The 21,656-nt window shown below is 36.3% G+C and overlaps 1 protein-coding gene across 1 annotated transcript in view; it reads right to left on the bottom strand.

Moving 5' to 3' along the window:
- Positions 1 to 8,100: 8,100 nt before the first annotated feature.
- The window catches only part of MEOX2 (mesenchyme homeobox 2), a 54,240-nt gene continuing 40,684 nt past the window's right edge, over positions 8,101 to 21,656 (bottom strand). Inside the window, exon 3 of the mRNA XM_030010457.1 lies at positions 8,101 to 9,412. Within this exon, the coding sequence (XP_029866317.1) occupies positions 9,188 to 9,412 (225 nt within the window). The 3' untranslated portion in view covers positions 8,101 to 9,187. The remainder of the gene's footprint in view (positions 9,413 to 21,656) is intronic.

Raw genomic sequence — 21,656 nt, 5'->3', positions numbered from 1 at the left:
TTCACTTCTTCCGTTGTCACTCTCTGAATTGTTATACAGCTGTGAAGTTTCACCTTAGAGCAGCAGTGATAGGCAAAAATAGGGATAATAGGTGCTTATGGTTTTCATAAAGCTGCATATACCTTTCAGCATGATCCATCAGATGCCAGTTTGAATACCTGGATGATAACATAATCTTTTGCTGTCAAAATTTCTGAGAAACCTATATCTGCCTTGGTCCTCAGAGCTTTATCAGACTCATCAAAGATGACTCCAAAAGGACTGTGCAGTGAAAAAGCCTTCTTTTATACTATTGTGGTTTTCTGCTATTCTAAGGCAGTGGAAGGTGTTTGCACATATCTTGCAAACACGTTAGGAAACTGTAGTCTCCTGCTAGAATTAAAATAAATCTCTGTATTGAAATGTCAAATGTATTCACAGAGTCATTCAAAAGGCCACTGTAGGGTGGAGTCAGTCACAAAGTTATGGCTTCATCGTCATTTAATCCATAATGTGAGCAGGTATGGGATGGTTTTAGCCATTAATGCACTACAGCACAGGAATAATTCCAGTGCAATTTTCAGCTTTGTTTTCCTTTCTTTCTAATCAAAATGCTTTTATCTAAGCCTCTATTCTCCAAATTTAATGAAGAACTCACTCTAACAAGTAAGTACTGGGATTTTGATAGGTATTCAGCCTGGGCCAAGAAAGGGTTTTAGGGTTTTTTGGTTTTGTTTTGTAATGAAATGTCAATGATATGTTTCAATAAATGTATTCATACAAAGTCTGCTTTTAATTTCATGAGATCCTAAATCCAGCTTCATCAGGCTTATCTTCGTGCCATTGCTGGATCTTTAATTCTTCTTTTGTTAGTCTCTTAAGAGTCCATATAACTTTTAACAGGAATCTGGCTGAGCCAAAAAGGAAATCATCTCAATAATGCTGCATGCCAGTGCTTTGTGTACATCTCATTATCGCAATATGCTAAGTCAGTCAGAGGCTAAGCATGATATTGAAAACACAAGAGGAAGTCCTTTTGAAAGTAAAACTGTTCTTCGTAGTAGAAGACTGGTAGTTCAAAATCATCCAGATGTCTTGGGGTTGATCAAAAATGTAACAGCACTAGATACTCAGTTACTTACAGAACTGCTCTTTATCTCAGTGTCACATCAATCTATTGTAAATATTTTGTCAAGCGTTCTGCATAAGGCTTGGGGAGAAAGTTGGATTACTTTCACCACTGATAAAGCAAACAATGCAAAGTCTTACTGTCAAAAGAAGTAAATGTGCCTGTGCTTTCCTCATCCTCATTTTTTTAAATCACTAACAATGTCATTCATTCTGAATGCCAAGATTACAAAGAGTAAAAGGACTGTTTATTCAAAAGACCTTCTGAAAACAGCGTAGGAAATAGGAAGCCTTGCATTTTTACTGGTAATCCCTCACCTCCTAACAACACTCATCTGCTAGGGAGAGAGAAGTGTTGTAACATCTGGTTCAGTGTGGTGAGTTTTCATCTTCTGTTGGGAGGGCTGATGTCATGTAAGGAACAGAGGAGCAGGCTAACTGTTGTAAATGAGAGTCAGCAGCAGTGCTTATCCTGGGAGCTGGGGCTCCTGGATCAGTTGAATGGCTGCCTGCAGCCCCCATGTGTTGATTCTGGCCCATTAACCATCGTATTAATCTTCAAAAAGCTTTAAAGCACGAGTGTTTTGGAGAGTGAATATAAGTGAGAATTTGCAGGTGTCATTCACACAATACAGCCATCTTCCATGCTCTTTTCAACAAACAGCTCTCCCAGTCTATTAAAGCACAGAAGGAAATTCTTTCCACCACCTTTTACCCCATCTGAAATTTCTGAGAGCATTAGGATTTTTAACATTTTGCAAGATGGCAGTGCGAATGTAAAGGAACAGAAATTCAGTTTATAAGAATCAGAAGCATATTTGTTTTGGAAAATTTATACACTTCATTCAACCCACATCCTTTAACTTTCAGTTTTTAAGTGTCACCACAATATATACTGCTGCATGAGTCATCTCAATCCTGTATCAACCAACATTTCAATTCTCTGTAATATTCTGTTCTATTCTTTTGGGAAAGAACAGCATACAAGAATAGGGCAATTTTAGGCAATTTGAAGGTTATACCATGCTTGACACCTGACTTCACTTTAGTAACACCTGCCTGAAGAATAATTAGCAGACCACTTTTAAAGAAAGAACTTCCATACACCGCAGATGGCATTTTTCATACCAGACAGGCAACGATGTATGTTGGAAGTGAGCCAAACTGTCTGCAAAAACTGTGAGAAATTCAAGACAGACATCTGAGTGGAAGGAAAGTTTTACCTTCCTCGACACCCCTACCCCCCCGCAACCATTCGGGAACATCTGTTCAAACCTATCTCTATATATAACGCGCTTTATTTTTCTTATCTACTAATGCCACAAATTACAGGAGAAGGAAAGTAGCATAGGAAGTTTCTTTTATATTGGTTATGAAACCTACAATTTAATAACATAATGTGATGATTTGCCAGCTATAGAAATCCCATATTCTAAGACTCTTGTTAGAACCAAGAACAAAATTTTCTTAACTGGCTAGTAATATGGGGTCCTCAACTCACATTTCCATAAAGTGGTCCTAATTTTCACTGTGTACTCAAAACTTCATTGAAATCAGGATACCATGTGTCATAATGGAGGCACAAAGTCAACAGTCACTTTGGAAATTATAGGCTAATGTCTTAATCCTGGACTGTTCACTGATTTGTATGAACTTTTGTGTGTACTTTGGGCTAAATCCAAATCCCTGTGAAATCAATCGTAATCTTTCCATTGCCATCTATAGGCTTTAGATGAGGTCCTTCACTTCCTTAGAAGAATCTTTACTTCTTTCTTGCAAAAATATTTTATATAAAAGGAGTCCTGAGAACTCTTCATAATATTGTCCTCAGAATCAAATGTCTTATGCAAATATGCTAAAATTAGAAAAGTAACAGCTCTATGCTGTACTTAGTATCACTTATGAACTAAAAAATTGTGCATTTTATTTCCACAGCTCCAATGAATAGGTATATACTTGAGAATTATAGAAATACATATACAAAATTATTTACAATGTGTTGTAATTCCAAACTAAGGCTTTTTTTTCTCCCCTGGTAGTTTTTACTCTCTTAAATGCATTTCTGTGGTGATTGCATAAAATTTTTCTAAGGGCACTTTTCAAGATAAATTTTTAATTTGGGAAAATGCCCATTTCAGTATTTTCTCAGCTGTGCATGTGACTTTCTTGGCAAATAATGTGGTAAGCATTCAGAATAGGCATATTTCTAAAAACCCTGCAGTCCATAAGCAAACATAAGTAACATATATGGTGCCTATATATTCATGGTGACACTGAGGATGAGAATCTGTGCCTAAATACTAAACCTCTTTTATAGATATTTGTCATGTTCATTGCTTCATATGGTTTCAGAGCACACTTTTATAACACAAAACCCATGATATTATCATGTGATTGTAAGACAAGAAAGTTCCTACAGAAATCAATTATTGTGCTGTTTACTTAAAGGATGAGTGAATCTGAAACTTGTTGGTCACTAATGTAAAAAAACATTTTACAAGGTTTCTCTTAATGGATGCTAAAATTTCAAAATTTACAAATAAAATGCAAACGTTAGCAGAAAAAGTACTTATGGCCAAATTTTGTCTCTCTCTTGAGAGAGAGAAGTCTATCTGTGGACTAGTAATGTTATTTTGTTAGACATCAGAACTGAATATTTAAATTCAAGCATATAACCTTAATAGATATAATAGGTAAAAATTTCTAAAATAATCACATTGGAACATAAAAATATGAAACCATTTATGGAAAGAAAAGGGATGTGGCAATATGCTTTATTCCAGTCAATTAGTCCTCTGAACAGAACTAATGCCATTTAATTATTATTTAATGTCCTGGATCACATTCTTATACCTAATCTTAACTATATCTTTCACTTCTGCTTTGAAGAACCACACATTTATTCTTTTTTTGCAAATTCTATTGGGAGAAGGAGTCAGGGTCACGAGGGTTGGAAGAGGTTGTCATAGAAAGCACTCAAGGGCCAAATAAGATAAAAAAAGAACAGAACCAAGTCCTCACAGCACATTTAGCAGGGCACTGAACTTTATCCGAAAAGGCTTGCAGGGCCTCTGGTACAAGGTGGCCAGTACAAATTACTTGAGTCCCTTGTCCTTTATCCATTAAAAAGGCTATTTCAAAACTTACCTTTCTTTAAAAAGGATACTAACCAAGTCTACTGCCCAGGTGATTGTTTTCAACTGAATGAAAGTAAAGTTTCACCAAATTTCCACAGATAGGAGTCATGACAGTTCAGATGCCAGAAAAAGGACAATGGCTAACAGATCTGCATGCACAACTTGGACAGAAGTAATAAATGGCTGAGAAACTTCTAATACATTTGCAGTTTGTACAGATGACTGTGATAACCTCTTATTATGCCATATGGAGGCCCTGACTAACAGTCAGCGGCCTTAAATTACATTGAAACTGATTCCTACAGTGCAGCTTTCAGCTGTAAATGATGTCAAAAGACTGGGCTTAAAATGAAAATTAATAGAAATATATAAAAGCAAATGAGCTCTAGTAAATCCTTATTAATCTGAGGTAATAGTGTGCATCATCACTGAAGCCCTATGCCAGTTATTGCCAGCTATCAGCTACATTGCCTTTTTTAAATGAATATAGACATTCGGTTGTGTACAGAATCTCCCTTTCAATCCACACACATTACATAATGATATTAAATTACAGTACATAATTGGTTAAACATTAGTCTTTAAAATTTCTTGAATCTTGTAGCTGCTCTTAAATACTGCATGTACTCTATTAAATACAAGCTCACCCAAGAGACATAAACTTGACTGAAGCCAGGAAATTCTAAAAGAAGGCTCAAGCTGACATTTTGTCCCTAACTTATATAACTATGTTTCCTCATACCTCCTAAGAGTGCACGTCCTAATGGTGTTTCTTTATTTGTACAAATAATATTGCAGCGGTCAGAGCCTTCATTTAAGAAAGCAGGATGCATAAACTACCTTGAAGCTTGTCCTGTGGTGGAAAGACATAGGTATAGAGTCGGTCCTTTTTGTGCTCCTTTTTTGACTATTTTTGGATCCGATGAAAAGAAAAGAGAGTCAAGAAAAGATAAGCATTTAATTAAATTCCCAAACTACTTCCAATTTGTGATTTAATAAATTCAGCCAGCTTGCAAATGGGTTATTTTAACCATACCTCTTGAACTGCTATTATCAAAATAAATCTGAAAACAATGAAGCCATAGTAAACAGAAACACAAAATAAAAACTCAACAGTCATAAGGGAAGAGAAAGAAACCCTGCAAATATTATATAGCCTTGTACCCTAGAGACAGCAGAAAAAAGAATTATTATCATCCATCATGTTGAAAATTAAACTGTTAAACATCACTGCCTTTGTATAATCAATTATATTTTGTGTGTATGTTTCCTAAGAGTACACATTTCTGTGTCTGGCTCGGCGATATGCCAACAACAGAACATCAAAGAGAGGTAGACTCTGGACAGATATGATATAAAAATTACTGTAACTCAAAAAATATATCATTAGTCCTCAGAAGCAGGATTCATTGACAATAAGTCATGAAAAGTGATTAGCCACTATTTAGTAAGTGGAACTAATAAAGATAAATAAACCAAACTAGGTTTCATCACATTTCACTCTACCACTAAGTGCCTGCACAGCTTTGGGCAAATCACAAAATTAGGGCTTGATTTTGTCCATCTGTTAAATGGTATATTCTTAGCTATACCACATGGCTAGATTGGTAGAACCCTCTGTTAGTCTGCAGACAGATATAAGCCAATGAAGATAAAACAAAACTTCAAGTTATATTTCAAAAGTCTCTATCCATAGCTGTTTTCAGCAACAAAATTATGCTAAAACTTTGATACAAAGTCATAATATGTTACAGCAGGTGATTGATTCTGGGGGGTTCCATAAGACAGTTTTTGAGGAATTGGGTTATTCAGAACAAGATGAGACATTATCTGCATTGATGAGTCCTGAGCAGACCCGCTGACCCACAAAGCAGAGTTAAAGCACAGGGTGTTCGTTGCTGCTATGTGTGGCTTGAATATGAGCTGGCTGAAATCTGGAAGAAGCGTGTCTATTTCTGTGGGGCTGTGCTTGTAAGTAAATTCCTTCAAGACCATGGTAGGAAGCTCACTGTGCTTAGACTTCACAGCTTCAACTTCTGCCAGTGTGAGATCTCTGCATCATATTGCACTTAACCAACGGTTCACCCACAAAACAGTTGTTTAAAGCCACCAGAGGTCTTTAAGTAATCCGAGAGGTTACTACATACAGTTAGCACCTTACAGCCAAATTCAAAGTCTAAGCTGCTTTTAAAGCATGGGAAACAATCAGTTTTGTTAGTCTTCTTTTTTTTCTGTAATCTAAAGTTACATAATTTGGTCCTTTGAAGGTTCATTCAATTATCTAAACAAAAATTCTCCTAGCACTGTAAATCCATTTGCACGTTTCTCTCTCTTCAACCTGTGCTTTAAGTCTCAACAGATTCAGTTAAAACTAGGAAATGGAAGAGACTATCTTTCTCAATAGGAAAAAATTCTTCTAGGTAATGAGATTACTATGGCTCACAGATTGCCATCATCACACATATCACACATATCACACATCATTACACTCTCCCACTGCAAGTATCCCAGTCAAATCACAGTGCTGCTAACAGAACAATACACCTCAAAATGCCTTGGGCTAGGGACACATTGCTGGTGCGTTTCAGGTAATGTAAATAAAGCACTTCCATTTGCTTTGTGAAATGTCAGCTCAAACTTGGCTGATCTCTTTTCAGATTCAGTCTTAAACTTTTTATGAAAGACAGCAACAAACTAACATTCTGCAAAACTAAAAAGACATTTTTGGCAAACAGAGTATTTGAAAGACAATAATCTTCTCTCCCCTCTTTACTAGCAAAACAAGTCACATTATATTAGATTAAATCGCTGTTGTTAAAAAAGGGTTATTTGAAAATTCAAGATGCTTTTTTTCAACTTTTCATTCTGATTTTTCATTTTGAAATTTAGCTATATTTCATTTAAGAGGGAAAAGTGCCAAGAACAAAAAACTTTAGTCTGAATCACTGGCAGTTTTTTGCTGTTTTGATAATACCCACCACCACCCAAAAAACCTTTTCCATCCAGCCATGAAATCAAAAATATCAAGTATTCACAAGTAGTTGGCTTACTGCTCTATCCTACTCCCATTCTCAGCAATTTTGTATGACAAAGGCATTTGAGAAAGAACAGAGAAACAAATGCAAAACCCCTTAACTGCTGAAATCAATAAAATGCTCTGAAGTCCTTAAAGAAATTAATTACCCATTGCTTGGATATTTTAAACTAAAATGATCATGACAACAATTAATGTGCAAGAAAGATCAAACCTAGAGTGGAAAGGATTTGGAAAACAAACACAGAGTTCTTGATCACATTTAACTTTTATGATGCCCTACTGCTCCACATAGCAGAGCTTCAGTGAATGCTCACAAGCATTTACTAGGATATGCGCATTTCTGGCTCGCTCCTTCTTTCACTCAGCTCCTTCTATCACGCTACCCAGTCCAATTCATCTCCAAATTTTTTAGGGATATTTTGGCTTTTTCTCCTGCACAGCTCTATTGAACAAAGGCATAATAATATAAGTATGCATCTCTTCCTGATGTTTATTCCCTTTCATCCATTTCAACAAGGTCCAACAAAATAACCCTTTATATTTGCTCTAAATCTGGAAAAATGGTTGAACAGACTCTTGTTGTTTTTGGCTGAAGACATCATTAGCTGCTAGATGCCTTTTTCCTGCTAAAGGAAAGAGTTTCCCAAATGGATCAAGGTGGAAGGTTTATCCAAGATTAAAAGCCTAAATTTGAAAATACAGCTTTGTGTTGTCCACAGACAGACTAAGTTCCGAAAGACCCAAAAAAGGTGGAGCTCCTTAGGACTTCTACAAAAAACACTTTAAGTATCTGATGAAATCACTGTAGACAGACCAGAGTTATTTAAAAAGGATTATTTATTAAACATATTTCTTCACAAAGTACAATCAATGGTTTGCATTAAATTTTGGGTTTTGGTATTTGCCTGTATGTACACAAAAGCTTATAACAGAAAATGTGTCTTGATTTTACACATGGGACACAATACTGAGTTACCTTCATATTTTGATTTCTACCAACATAAGCGGTTGATAATAACTTTCAGCTTATCTGCTGTTTTTTTAAACTGAAGATGAAGCAACAACATTTCTGCAGAGTGTCAGTATTTATCAATGTACTCAATTATGACAAAGTAGAAATGAATAATCCTTTGGGAAGTTTCCACTGAGCGTGAGTGGAACATGACATTTTTTGGCAGGTTACTGGACTATCCTTATGATCCTAAAAGTCATTTTTTGCAGTTATAAGATAAGAAGAATTGAGGAGCTAGGTAAGTTTAATAATACCCTATTAGCAGCAGTTGATAGTAAATGCAACATAAGGTTTGTTTTGTCTGTCATACAAGGACGTGTCCTAGCAGACACTATTGTATTGTTCTCTACTTGAACAAAAGTATCTGCATGTATTGTATGTCTTTGGAAAAACAAAACAAAAATAAAGAGACAAAAAGCCATTTATTGTCATGAGTGACTATTGCCATCAGCTAATATGAATGCATTGCTAAAATTAGTGAAGACAGGAAAATGCTGTAAGGTAAATATATACAGAGTTAAAATACATTTCTTATCCACTAGATAGTGATTTTGTGGCACTGTGGTTTTCAGAATATAACGTCTGTTGAGAGCAATGTAATTTTCAGTGCAAGCTAAAGCAAAAATACCTGCCCGCTGTCATAAACATGACAAACAATTCTGGAATGTTCAAAGTAAGTTCATCTTCCACTTCTCCACTCTTGAGGCACCTTTAAGACATGGCACTTACTGTAAACCATCTAAAAATCAAGAAAAGCAGACACAATAAGCCTGAATTTTCCATAACAACTTTAAAAATCACTGCCAGAGTCACTTGCATACGTAAACGATGCCTGTGTAAGGCTTGCCAGCAAAGCATCTTTCCTGAGAACGGAGCTGGGACACTCTCTGTGTATCATAAGTGTGCGTGCTCAGAGCTGTGATCGCTGTCGTGGCTGTCGTCGTTCGCTAGTGAGTCCCCTGTGTGCTGGAGACCAGCTGCGCTGATGCCAGAGAGCTCGGAGGGGAGCAGCGTGCCCTTTTTCACATTCACCAGTTCCTTCTCCCGGGCCGCTGCCCCTTGCTGGCCCCCTTTTACCCGCTTCCACTTCATTCGTCTGTTCTGGAACCAAACTTTTACCTTCGCAGAAGAAAGACAAAACAAGAAAACAAAGATGGGGGTCACTGAAGGTAATAATGACCTTTCTAGCTGTAGCACAGCAACAGCACTTCACTTGGAGGTTTTTTTCTTTTTTTTTTTAATGTGCCTTTTTGTCTGTGTGGTGAAAACCTTCCCTGAAGAGCAGACAATCTGGTTTTGGATAGGACGTGAACCCTGGGGATGTGAGGATAACGACTGCAAAGGAGGGAAAGGGGTTACCACAAGAAGGCAGCTGGACTATCTGCAGCAGGTAGCTCCTGCTGCACAGGAAGATCTCAGAGCCCTTTAGAAAACGTTAAAAAGTTCACATACTCTTGCAAAATGTATTCATGTCATTTCACAGGCAGGAAAACAGAGGCAAACTGGTTCCCATCACGGGACTGTGCAGAAGAACCTGCATTTCGTGTAATAGAGAGCCCCGTCTGGTGGCAGGAACCCATACTGCTGCCCCTCGTGCTTTTAATTGCCCTTCAAGGGAGGGTCCTTAGTTTGGCAAGGAACTTGCACTGAAAAGTTTGCATTGCTTTCTGCCTGTTTGTTTCTGTAAACTGGTGGTGAGTTTCAGGTGGAGCACTCTAAAAGCTCTTCTTTTTTTTCACTTGCTGAAGTATCTGAAAGAGCGTTTCTTACCATCAAAATTTACAACTTCCCTGTCTATTTCACAAATGTATTTAAATGATTCTAGTTGACTGATCCTCAATTCTACTACATTTAACCAGAAGCCCTGGTCAAATTTTTCAGACAAATAAATATCCCCAAAGCCAGAGGGCAAAGCATTTATAAATTTGAGTCAAAATCAGCAAATAATTTCAGATGAGAATGGAAAAGAAATTCATAACATGAAAGATTAAAAATGTATTTGTATTTAAGTCACATTAAACCCCAAGATTTTGCTCCAGCTGAAACTCATTTCCCCTCCTCCCCTTCTCTGTATAGAAATATATGGGGGGGAAGTAAACCTAAATTATTTGCACAGTTCTAAAGTACCAGTACTGCAAACCACAAGGACTTTTTTCAATAGCCAAAAGAAAAGAAAAAAAAAAAAGATGTGCATAGCATCTGTCAAATATATTAGACCAGATTAAAGGCTGATTTCAAATCAACTTAAAATATTGTCACTGAAAACGCTATGAATAGAAGATTGTTGGGTTTGATCCATTTAGAGTTAATGTTGCTAAAAAATCTCGTGCGTGTGTGTCTGTGCAGCTCTTCACATGAAGGTTCCACAGAAAAATAAACAATGTCTGCAACTTTTCACTTGGAAAGAAAGCAAGAAAGCTTGCAATGTTGGTGTATCCTCTGCTGTGCTTAGCAGAATGTGTTTCAGCATTTTAAAAGAAACAGCAAGGAACAGGCACAGCAGGACATATTGTACAACATGAGTAATAGAGCCACAAAAATGCTGTTTTGCTGAATCTGTCTTACACATCCAGGAAACATTGCAGTGTTTAACCTTTACTATCACTTTGAATTTTACATTAAAATTTTACTACAATTGAACTGATAGTTAACGTCACTATCTGTGTGTACATATGTGGGAGCAAGAGACGTATATTTATATTTTTATACTCTATATTCCTGTTAAAGCCAATGTGAGCTGTTAAAGCCAATCACTTGGGAACACAGCAAAAAGATTCCAGGTTAGGTAAGAGCCTCAAAACACAGCACATCCTTTCCTTTAGTCAACTCATCAGAGCCAAAGAATCTGGCTTGTAAAGTGAAATGAGTGTAAAGGGGAAGGTATTTATTACTGGCTGCTGTGATGCTGGGAATTATCATACTCTGGTCACGTATCAGAGGTGTCCATGGAAACAGTGTAGTCAAAAGGGTACAGCATTGGCAGCTTTCTGGAGGAAGTTAAGATGTCATTTTGTTTATTTTCAGTTTTTAAGACAATGAAGTTTCTCTTGCAAAAGACACTACTCTACTGGTGCCAGACAGTGCAGTAGATGCAACAGCAGTCTTAATCTAAACATCAAAAATAATACACTTTGGTTTCAACCCAGTACCACAGAATATCATCATTCTTCTTCTGAAACAAGGGCCGAGAGAATTTTATTTGGTAAGAAGAAATGACAGGATTGGAGTGATGTTTAAAAGATCTAAGCCATTCTTGGGGCATTTTTGTATCTTCACAAAACCACAGTCAAGAGCAGTCTCTCTCCTTGAGCATTAAACCCAGGAGAACCAATTAGCACCAGCTTCCAGGTAATGAGTAGCCGAGCACAGGCTGGGGAATATATCTTCATTCAGATCACCTACCCTCAGACTAGCTTATCCAACCATGCCCTGAAATGCCTCCACCAGGGATGAGTCTAGGTCAGCATCTCTATAGTAGTTGACACAAATAATAAAAGGATGATTATTTCCCTTTTCAAAAATAAGTGCAAGAAACATTTATAAATTCCTCAGAGGATCCAGCATGCAACACTATGTCTGCACATGACCCACTATCTGGGAAACATGGCATTTAAGGAAAGTAGGGCTGAAAGGACTCCAGCTACTTTTGCATGCACTCTATTGAGTGTAAGAGGAAGAGAGTAACCTTGGTGCTCCCATAGAAGAGTATATACTACTGACTGGCATGTAGCCTATCAGGCTTCCCGTAAAGAGAAAATGGTAACAATTTAAAAAAGAAAAAAAAAAAGGTAAAAAAAAAAAAAAAAAAAGCTTTAAGCTTTTTTATTAATGACTTCAAATAATCTGCATCTGATTTACTTAGAGAATATCAAATAAGAAATTTCTTTATTTGGTATCTCAAAGATTATTTTTGAAAGCTAGAAATCAATTATAGTGAAGTTTATCACTGAAAATATTATAAGTTTAATTTGGTGTCATTTGCTGCATTAATGTACAGCAGGACTCTTATATGAGGGGAATACATTAGGTATTATATGTAGATATATTTTTTTTCTTTATGTCCTCTATTATAAAGTACTGAAATCCACTTTTGACCTGATCCAAAGTATACTAATGTGAATGTGAGGTTTTCCATAGTTCAATGGACTCTAGATGAAGACTTTAATGCTCATGTGCTAATAATATGAGACAGGTCCTTCACTTGTTATTGCCTCTAGAGATCAAATTCAGGTATTGGAATTCTGAACTTCCTTCAGAGCTGAAGAGTAAATTATGGGGAGTACAGTTGTTACTGCTATGTGATTCATCTGTATTTTAGTAATGGGAAGGAAGTGAAGCAAACTTTGTGTGAAGTACTTCAGAGTGTCAGTTTATCTGCATTCACGGAAAACTGTGCTTTTCAAATGCGGAAAACATGCATCAGAACAAAACACCCTGAGAAACAAAAAGGAGAGAAGAGAAAGAAAGGAGAGAGAATGAAAGAAAGAGAAAAAAAGCAAAAGTGAAAGGAGAGACTGACTGAAAGAAAAAGAAAGAAAAAATAAAAATAAAAATAAAATAAAAAATTACAATTAAAAATATTTTTAATTTAAAAATTAAAATAGAAAAGGAGAGAGAAAAAGCCCTTACTGAAGTGAACTTGAAAAACTCTTAAACTTTTTTCCAGTGAAAGAACTAGCTTGTGCCGTTTACAACTTTTGCAAAAACGATATCCTTTTAGAGTACTTTAGAGATCTACTATAACAAACTTTATACCACAGGTTTTATGAACATTTTTATGTTGCTTTTCAAGTCTCAGTTAGCTCCAGCAGGAGCCGAGAGTGCTCACCACCTCCCAGAATCAGGTCCTGATTGCCTATTATTTATTAAAATGCACTCCCTCTTCTCCACCCTCTGACTAGCACAACTTAACTGTATAAAGCAAGCATATGTATGTACAGAAAACAAAGGAAGTGGAGGGAAATGAACTATATTAAAGATGATGGTAGCATTAACAGCTGTTTCTAAATCAGCACTTATGAGCCAGTCTATTGAGCACATCTGCTTACTGGCACGAAAGCACAGTTTCTTTTCCCTTAGTCAACAAGTTGTTTAGCATCTGCATCTCCACATCTGATGATTAGACTGTTACTTAAGATATGAGTAAATGATTTCACATTGTGCATCTCCTGATGTACAACATAAATGTTTTTGCTGTGACCAATTTATCTTAAGGTCTGCTCTGTAGGAATCACGGGAGGACATTCAAAATGAGGAGGCTGACATTGTTAGTGTCTACATTACTAAAGTAATTATTATATACGTATGATATAAAGGTCCTTAGTAGGCTTAAGGGCCACAGTATGTGCTGTCTTCCATGTATATCATTAATACAACTTCATGATGGGGACATCAACATGTCATTTTGGTTCCAAATGAGCATATCACCTAAACTTCTGATTTAATACTCCTTCTTCAGCAGAGCACTTCAGTCATGTTAACTTTAAGAATAATTGACTTCTACCATGCTCTGTAGAGCTCAGATGCTTCCTTTTGACATGGGATTTTAGCGTTCTGTGCTTACAGAGAAAAACTGAACAGATACCTTCTATAATTAATGAGTATTTCTTAATAAAGACATTCTTGTCTGAAAAATTAAAGCATGACTGATTTCAAACTACCTTAGTTACACTGTCCACTGTCTTTCTTCTTTTAAGAAAAAAGACATTTCTCTTTAAAAAAGCTCTTTTCTGAAATGAAAGATTCTTTCCTAAAATTAGGTTTTCTATTCCAGGTTTTAGTGGCATGAGTCCCAAGCGAGATTAAAATTTGAGGCCTGGTATCTCACAAACCTTAAAAATTAGAAACAAGAGCGCTGTGCCAGTTGAAACCGTTATTTTGCTATAAAGGATGCATATTTCTAAGTATAAGTCTTTGAAGTCAGTATCCCAAATTCCATGTTTTATTATACCTAAATGTGTCAGGAAGACCAAATCACCAAGCCTTTTAAGATTCTGCTCCTGGTCAGCCATTGTCCATTTTCTTTTATTATTATAATTTTTAATCTGTCAATTTACTTTCCTCTAATGCACAACATTATGGACATATGGATAAAAAAAAAAAAACCTGACTTCTCAAAATTAAAAAAATGGAAAAGTTTACTTCTCAACTTTCATTGGCTCTGAAAACATTCCTGTTATTTTTAGATAGTACACTTATGCTGCCAAGTTTTAAAGAAAGTCAAACTCCTGAACTTTACAGAAATAATTGGTGTTGTACAGCTGAAACTTACCTTTTTTGCATATATAGAGATAGTATTTTTGTGACAGTTTATTCAACAAACTAATAAAAGCAAATAGGAATGTAAAACAAGAAAAGTTTATTTTCCTGTTCTAGACTATGAACAAATATAAGAGTTGGAAGAATCAAATCTATTAGTTTAAAATATTTACAGAAATGGTAGTCAGTTATCAGTTCACTTCCATAACTAAATATAACGTGAGGTTTTAAATAGTTCAGTTGGATTTCAGTCATGCCGGATACATGGGAGAGTAAGTTAAGGTAGTTTTATTCAATTAAACTATTTTTCTTCCTTATATGATTTAAAGAAATTCTAATTTCTATTTTAAAAAAACCTTTTAAAAATCTTAAATGTATTTTGAGCTTAAAACCTGTTTATATAAATCTGAGTATTAAATGTCATCTTAGCTATTATAAAATAGTACTAAAATACATCAGTTGGAGAAAAATAACTTTTCTTTGGAAATTAATGAGTGGTACCAGAACCTTCTGATTAAAATTGCTTAAGTCACATGCTCACTGATTTAAAGCAATCTGCTCCGTGTTACATTAACAGGACTTCACACTGAATGTGCACAAGTACTTTGCAGCAGCTATTGAGAAAAAGGGGAGGTTTTGGCAGGTGCACAAAGGACAGCTGGAGCTTTTGGCACCCAGGAAGGTGTAGGAGTGAGTTCTGGTTTTTCATTACATAGAAGTCAGTTGAGGTTTGGGTACTGCTTAGGTGATACATTCTCCTTTCTACCTCCCACGTTTAGAGAGGGATGGAATAGACATTATATTTCAGAGGAGAGCAGTGATACGAGTATTTCATTCCAGTTTCAGAAGTCTTTGAGAGCACTCTCTTTACCTCCCTCTACTCCATCCAAAGAACTGCCACCTTCTCCACCAGTGATCTTCAAAATTAGTTTCATAATCAAACAGCTAACCCTTCCTATTCAAAACCTCTCTTAACTAGGTTTCAGGGTTAACATACCTTAAGCAGAATGGGACACACTATTTCAGGTTCTTTCCTCCTACTGGCTTGTACATAACTTAAGGGTGTATTTTTTATAAAATTAGTCTCTCTTTTTTGTCCAGAGGCAAAGAAAGGCAATCTGTGGGACTACTGCTAGAACTCCCTCTACCTTATTCTTCTATAACATATCTTTTTAAAGTCTACCTTCATCCAATTTCTTTGCATATATATAGAAATCTACAAAAGAAACACATGGTGCAAAACTAATTTGTGGGGAAGATTGCCTTTAGCTAAACTTTGTAGCTTCTTTGTATAGGCATTTACCTGCATGAATTCCTCACATGTAGACCATTTTATTTCATGAGAAAAAAATTCTAACGTGCATCATTCTGCACCCATTTTGCACAGGTCAGCTGAGTATGAAAGTTAAAAGACGGTGGGTAATCAAGACTGGCTTTTGCCTGAGTATGTTGGTGCTTTTTTCTGCTACTACTTTAGTACAAAGAAAGGCAAATGTCAAGAAGCAAGACTCAGCAGAAAGCAACCTCTGACTACCAGCCCGTGACAATCCTCCAGGGTTCTATGGCTCTGGAAGCCATGTCCCTGCCCAAGTAAGAAGCACCCTCATTTGTATTCACTTAAACTAGTTCCACAGTTCATGACTTCAAATCTGGAAGGACCTTTTTGCCTTCCAAAACAAGCCAGTCCTGACTGAGTTTTTTGATGGTAAACTAGCCTCAAAATCAACAACCAGTTTTAAAGCTAGTAAGCCTCAAGAAGCTGCAGCTGTTTTTAGCAGGGCCTGCCTTGAAGAGAAGAAACTAGTGAAACCAGAAAAAGGTTCTACATTTTTCAATACCCTGCATAAGAAAATATCTCCTACATGTCTTTCTACATGTTCATTTATACCTCTCCAATACCATTTGTTCCTCACTGATTTCTTCTCTCTGTTTTTTAAAGTGACCATAAATGACAAACCTAAAAAGCTCCCATCTCCTTAAACAGGCGACATTAGAAGCCACATATTTCTTGACTTGTGTCTAAGAAAGGGTAGGGGTAGGGGACAGCAGAGCCTTACTCACTTTGTAAAAGCAGCTCTATGAGCTGCTAATATTTCTGTCTATATCACGTATGCTGCTTGGCACAGACAGAGGTTTCTCCCCACCCAGAACCTCACGGGGTTTCTCTGCAGGTGTAGGGTCCATTCACAACTAACAGCTTGAGGCAGTTGGATCTTTGCACATGGAATTGCTTGTTCGAATTCAATCAATACTGCAAAAGTAAATATGCTGTTTGAAGTTTTGCCATGTACTTTTTTAAAAAGAATTATCATACAAATCAAAATTATGCACGAGTTATAATTAAGTTTGCCAGGAGCATTCTTTCCTAAGAAAGAACAAACTGAATTAGCACAGTAACTCTTACTGCTGGTATTTATATTGCTCAAGACAAATATAAAAGTATTAGTGAGTTTTGTTTTATTTTATTAAGAGTGTTACTTTAAATAAAACAAACAATCCAAAGGATTTCAAGCCACACAGGCTCATTATTTTAGTGTATATAGAGAGTGCTTAACACATGGAAGCTTGGAATGAGCAGCTGCCTTTCAGAGAAGACGTGACAGCACAATAAATCAGACAGATATGGTCAAGCTTGTCCTATCAATCCATCGTTTGATTTTGTTTGAAGGTATAGAGGGGAATAATTTCACCACCTAACCTTAGAAATCTAGCTTCCTAAAGTAGGAAACTAGTCATGCTGTGTGACACATTTACTCTTCCAGAGGTGGTTCAGAACAAATGCCTAATTGAGGAACATTGAACTCCCTGGTTTCTCACCCAGGTGAGGGGAGCTCCTCTTACCTTACCAGTCAAGTCTAAAAAATGCAGTGACTACCCTCCCTTAAGCTCTGCGATGCTGAAGAGGATTTTAATGAAGTCACTTGTGATGAAGGATTGAGGTAACTGGGTCTGAAGGAAACTTTTCTAATGGAAAACTTAATTTATTATTTGTATAGTTATAACAATGCAGTGCTACAGTGTGGGTTATGGTACTATAGCAACTTTGCCCAAATACATTTAAATAATAATGCTGCTTGCTTCTCTTTCTGGTAGAAAAAGCTGTTACAAAGCTTCTTCCTTTGTCACTCATCCCATGTTGGTACCACATACATGGAAGCCAAACACAGATGCAAAAGCACTCTTCATTTTGACAAAATTTTGTCCTTTTTCTATGCAAAATCAATGGCTTCAGGCCTTTTATAATGATTGGTGGCTTCTGGGTGGGTACTGGAAATTAAAGTTAAGAAGAAATAAACCTTCTCATTGCCATCAGCAGAATTTAATCTGACTAGGTGGGATTTTCCGTTTATGTTGGCAAACAGAAGCATTACATATTTGGACTGTTTATTCCGGTAACCTTAGCTAGCCTGCAGAACTGCAACATTACTCTTTTGATTAGCTCCATGCAAAAAGATCTTGCGAGGTGGAAAGATCTCCTACTCTTTCTATATTTGGCAGGACCAACTCCATAAAAATGTCCATTTTGCCACGCCTCTGATACCCCACTGCAGCTGCTTCCTCTCCTCATCCCACAGTGAGATATTAAAAAGTTTGCATGGAACCTTCTCCAAGTTTATCTGGATGTACAAAAAAGCCAAGAATGCGCTTGTCAAGGTTACAAATATCTAGGGAGCTAAGATATTTTTTAGTCTAACTGGCTCTTCAAAATATAATAGAGGCCTGCCAGCTGAAAATTATTAACTGCTGGCTGAGCAGGGATTGTGAGTGCACTCTAAAGGAGATGGAGCAGGAATTATATGTACCTATACTGCTGGAATTCTTACAATACCATAATAGAGCCATCCTACCACCAGATGTGCTTATAATGCTCTCAAAGTGCACTCTTAATATCTAGGCAATTGAGGCACTTATTTCATTTCATCCTCCTGTCTTGTAACTCAGGTTTCCTTTCAGGGAGTGATAGGATTACTTCCTTGTCTTGATCCATATGTTGTGAGAGGTTTTTTTCATTATTATTTTTGTGAAATGGCCTTCCATGAGTCATTTATGTTCGAATTGATCTTGTAAGTTGTTTCAAAAGTCAAATGGAGCCTTACTTTGATGACCGTAGAAAACTTTAATACCCTTATATAGCTTTTTAAATATGGTCAGACATATGGTTTTTTCTACAGCTTGTTTAAATGCCAGAAAGGTAATTATGAAATGTTAGTTGGTCAGTGCCTCTTTTAAGCTGTGGCGTATGGTTGAAATTATCACTATAGTCAAGAGGAAGATAGAGCTTTCTTAAGATAATAGGCTCCATGATTTATCTCACATCTTGGGAAATAACTGAAAGTTGTAACTTTAGGATGACCCAACAATACCCTCCCCAGATTATTTTTTGTTCTTCTGCCCTCTGAATAATAGGATGCTTGTCATTTTTTAAAATCCTGGTAAAAACAATTCTGCTAAACAATTCATTCCATTAGGGGTTAGGTCTGCTCTCAAACCTATTTTCTGAGCAGATAGATCAGTTCACCCAATACCCACTGTTGGTTTTTGTCATTGTATTATCTGAAGCAAGTTTCAATTCTCTTTGTGCAAATTCAATGTTTCTTGAGAGATCAAGAGAGCTTCCGACACAAATAGGTCTACAGCCTGTGATGAGATCAAGGTTATCACTTGTGTGTTCACTTATTTCAAACAAAGGAACTACTGCCTATCAGGTACCATTTTCTGCAAAGCAGCCTTCAGGAGAAAAATAGTAAAGGAAAACTGTTCCAGAAATAGCAATTTGCTAAAAATGCTACCTCAATGGAGAGTGGTTTTTTGGAATTCCATCAATATATTTTAATTCAGTCATAATAATTTTAGAGAAAGGAATTTTTTTTTTGTTGCATCTGTTTAAGATAGCTATCAAATATGATCTCCTCTGTTGGGACAGCTAGTAGAAGAAAGTAATAACAGTAGTAAGTAAACAAATAAGTGATGTTATCCCACTCAAGAATAATCATTCTGCTAATGATGGAAAAACAGATCCTGAATATGAGTTCAGTCCCTCAACTGGAAAAAAAAGAAATATTAGTGTCACACCACATTCACCCAGGAGTATTTTTTTTAAGTCACTGAAGGAATACCAATGTAAAAAAAGTATGCAAGAGTCAAGCCTTTAGTTTTACTGCATTCATCTTCTGAAGACTGTGATAAACCATGGAAACCCACACCCAGTTCCTTACCTATTTACACCATTTTTCCATCCAAGCAATATATTTGATTTAAAAAAGAGAAATTTCTAATTGACAACATTGGAAGTGACATCATTACTTGGCTTAGTACGATTCAGAAACAGAAAAATATGTCCAGAATTTTTTCTCAATTTTGTTTTTGTTTTCTATTAACTATATAGTATTTATGCTATCATTTTTTTTTCTCTCAGACCGTTTTATCGTGGCAAGATACAGAACTGGACTCTATTAAGCTAAAAATCATAATACTTTCCTTTTCTAAGCAAGGGTGGCTTTAAGGAGGAAGGCAGGGAAGCAGGAAGGAAGGAGGGAAGGGAGTTATGTCTAGCAGCTCAGTTGTCACTCTGATAATCTGGGGAAGCAGAGGAAAATTAGATTACATAATTAGATAGACTAATTATAATTCTATAGAAACTATCACAGTTATCAGCAGAATGCTTAGAACGGACATTATGTGACACCTAGAAAACAGCAAGTGCTCCCGTGGCTTAAATGAATTCTCTGCACTTGTGTAGCACAGGCTACCTTTTCTCCTCCAGAGACAGTATTCAATATTTATCTGTCCCTTCTCTGTATGTTAAATGCTTTTAGTTTAATTATTTCCTTTATTATAGTGAACTGTCTCTTCATTTAGTTGTACTACTCAACCTGATCTTTGAAAAAAAGAATAAAGAATTTATCAGGGAGAATAGTTAAATTCCAGGCCAAATTCACCATTATTAAATATGGGGATATGTTTTCTGAATTCAGCTGACTGATTCCCATCAAATTGGCCAGCAGATATTTTTTAAAATTTATTTATCATTGCTCAGTCCCACACCGATTCTACCTTTGTCACTGAGACGAATTCTTTCCTCCTCCCCTTAGCTGTCAAAATCAGGTGTGGAAGTTAATCTAATTGTCTCAGCTTACTTTAGTCAGTGGAAATGAAAAAGGCAAATTTTTATCAAATGTTTGATACAAAATGGTGTGCTTTACAAATATAACAAGCATATTTAAGTAACTGAAAATGACCCCAGTAGAACCTCGCAACGTGTTCAAGTCAAACAAGAGAAATTACTGGCTTCACCTTGACAAGCTGGAAGGGACAGCCATTCTCTAGAAGCCTTCAAAGAAAAATACTGTTTCATTTGCTTGTGTGAATAAATGTGTGTTCATATGTATAGAGAAGGCTGGATTTTCACTGAGATGTCTACTTATAGCAGGTGTTAATGAAACTCAAAAAAATTGCAAAACTTCTCATATCTAGAGTTCACAAATCATGGTGCTATTTTGATACCTTCCCTTGAATATATCATCATCTTACTGATTGTATCTAAAGCAGTCCCTCAATCTAGTATTAATTCCTGAAGAAAGGATGACTGTCTCTAAGTGGGCAAAAAGCTTTCCATTTTAATGATAAAACCGTAGGTAATATTTCATCAGATTTGGTGTACTTGAATCCAGTGTTCTAAATGTCTTACTAAACCACATTTTTTAAATGTTGATGTATGTTGATGTGATTATTATTTGAAATGTGACTTGACTACCTATTTAGTGTGTTGGGATGAGATCCTAAAACAGTTCAGTACATGCTTAACATGAATATTTCCATTAGAAATCAATGTGACAACATGCATGATGAAACTTGAGCACATGCAGAAGTGTTTCCCACACCAGGGTTTGGTGAGCAGGAAACCAATAACAGTGATAAGAAATTCCATCGTCTCCTCTGCTTTCACAGTACAGGATAAGATAAAGTGGTTAAAAATGCCTGTATTCCAGTTTTGCTGGTGTTCCCATTCTTGCTGCCATCTGGAAACGGGATGTTCAGAAACTCTGGACAAATGGCAACTGCATATATTTAATAGACTAAACCAAGATGCTCGTATTTGTTGCAC

This window comes from Aquila chrysaetos, chromosome 3 (genome assembly GCF_900496995.4).
Source record: "Aquila chrysaetos chrysaetos chromosome 3, bAquChr1.4, whole genome shotgun sequence".
NCBI lineage: Eukaryota > Metazoa > Chordata > Aves > Accipitriformes > Accipitridae > Aquila > Aquila chrysaetos.
This window is presented reverse-complemented; position numbering and strand designations above follow the sequence as displayed.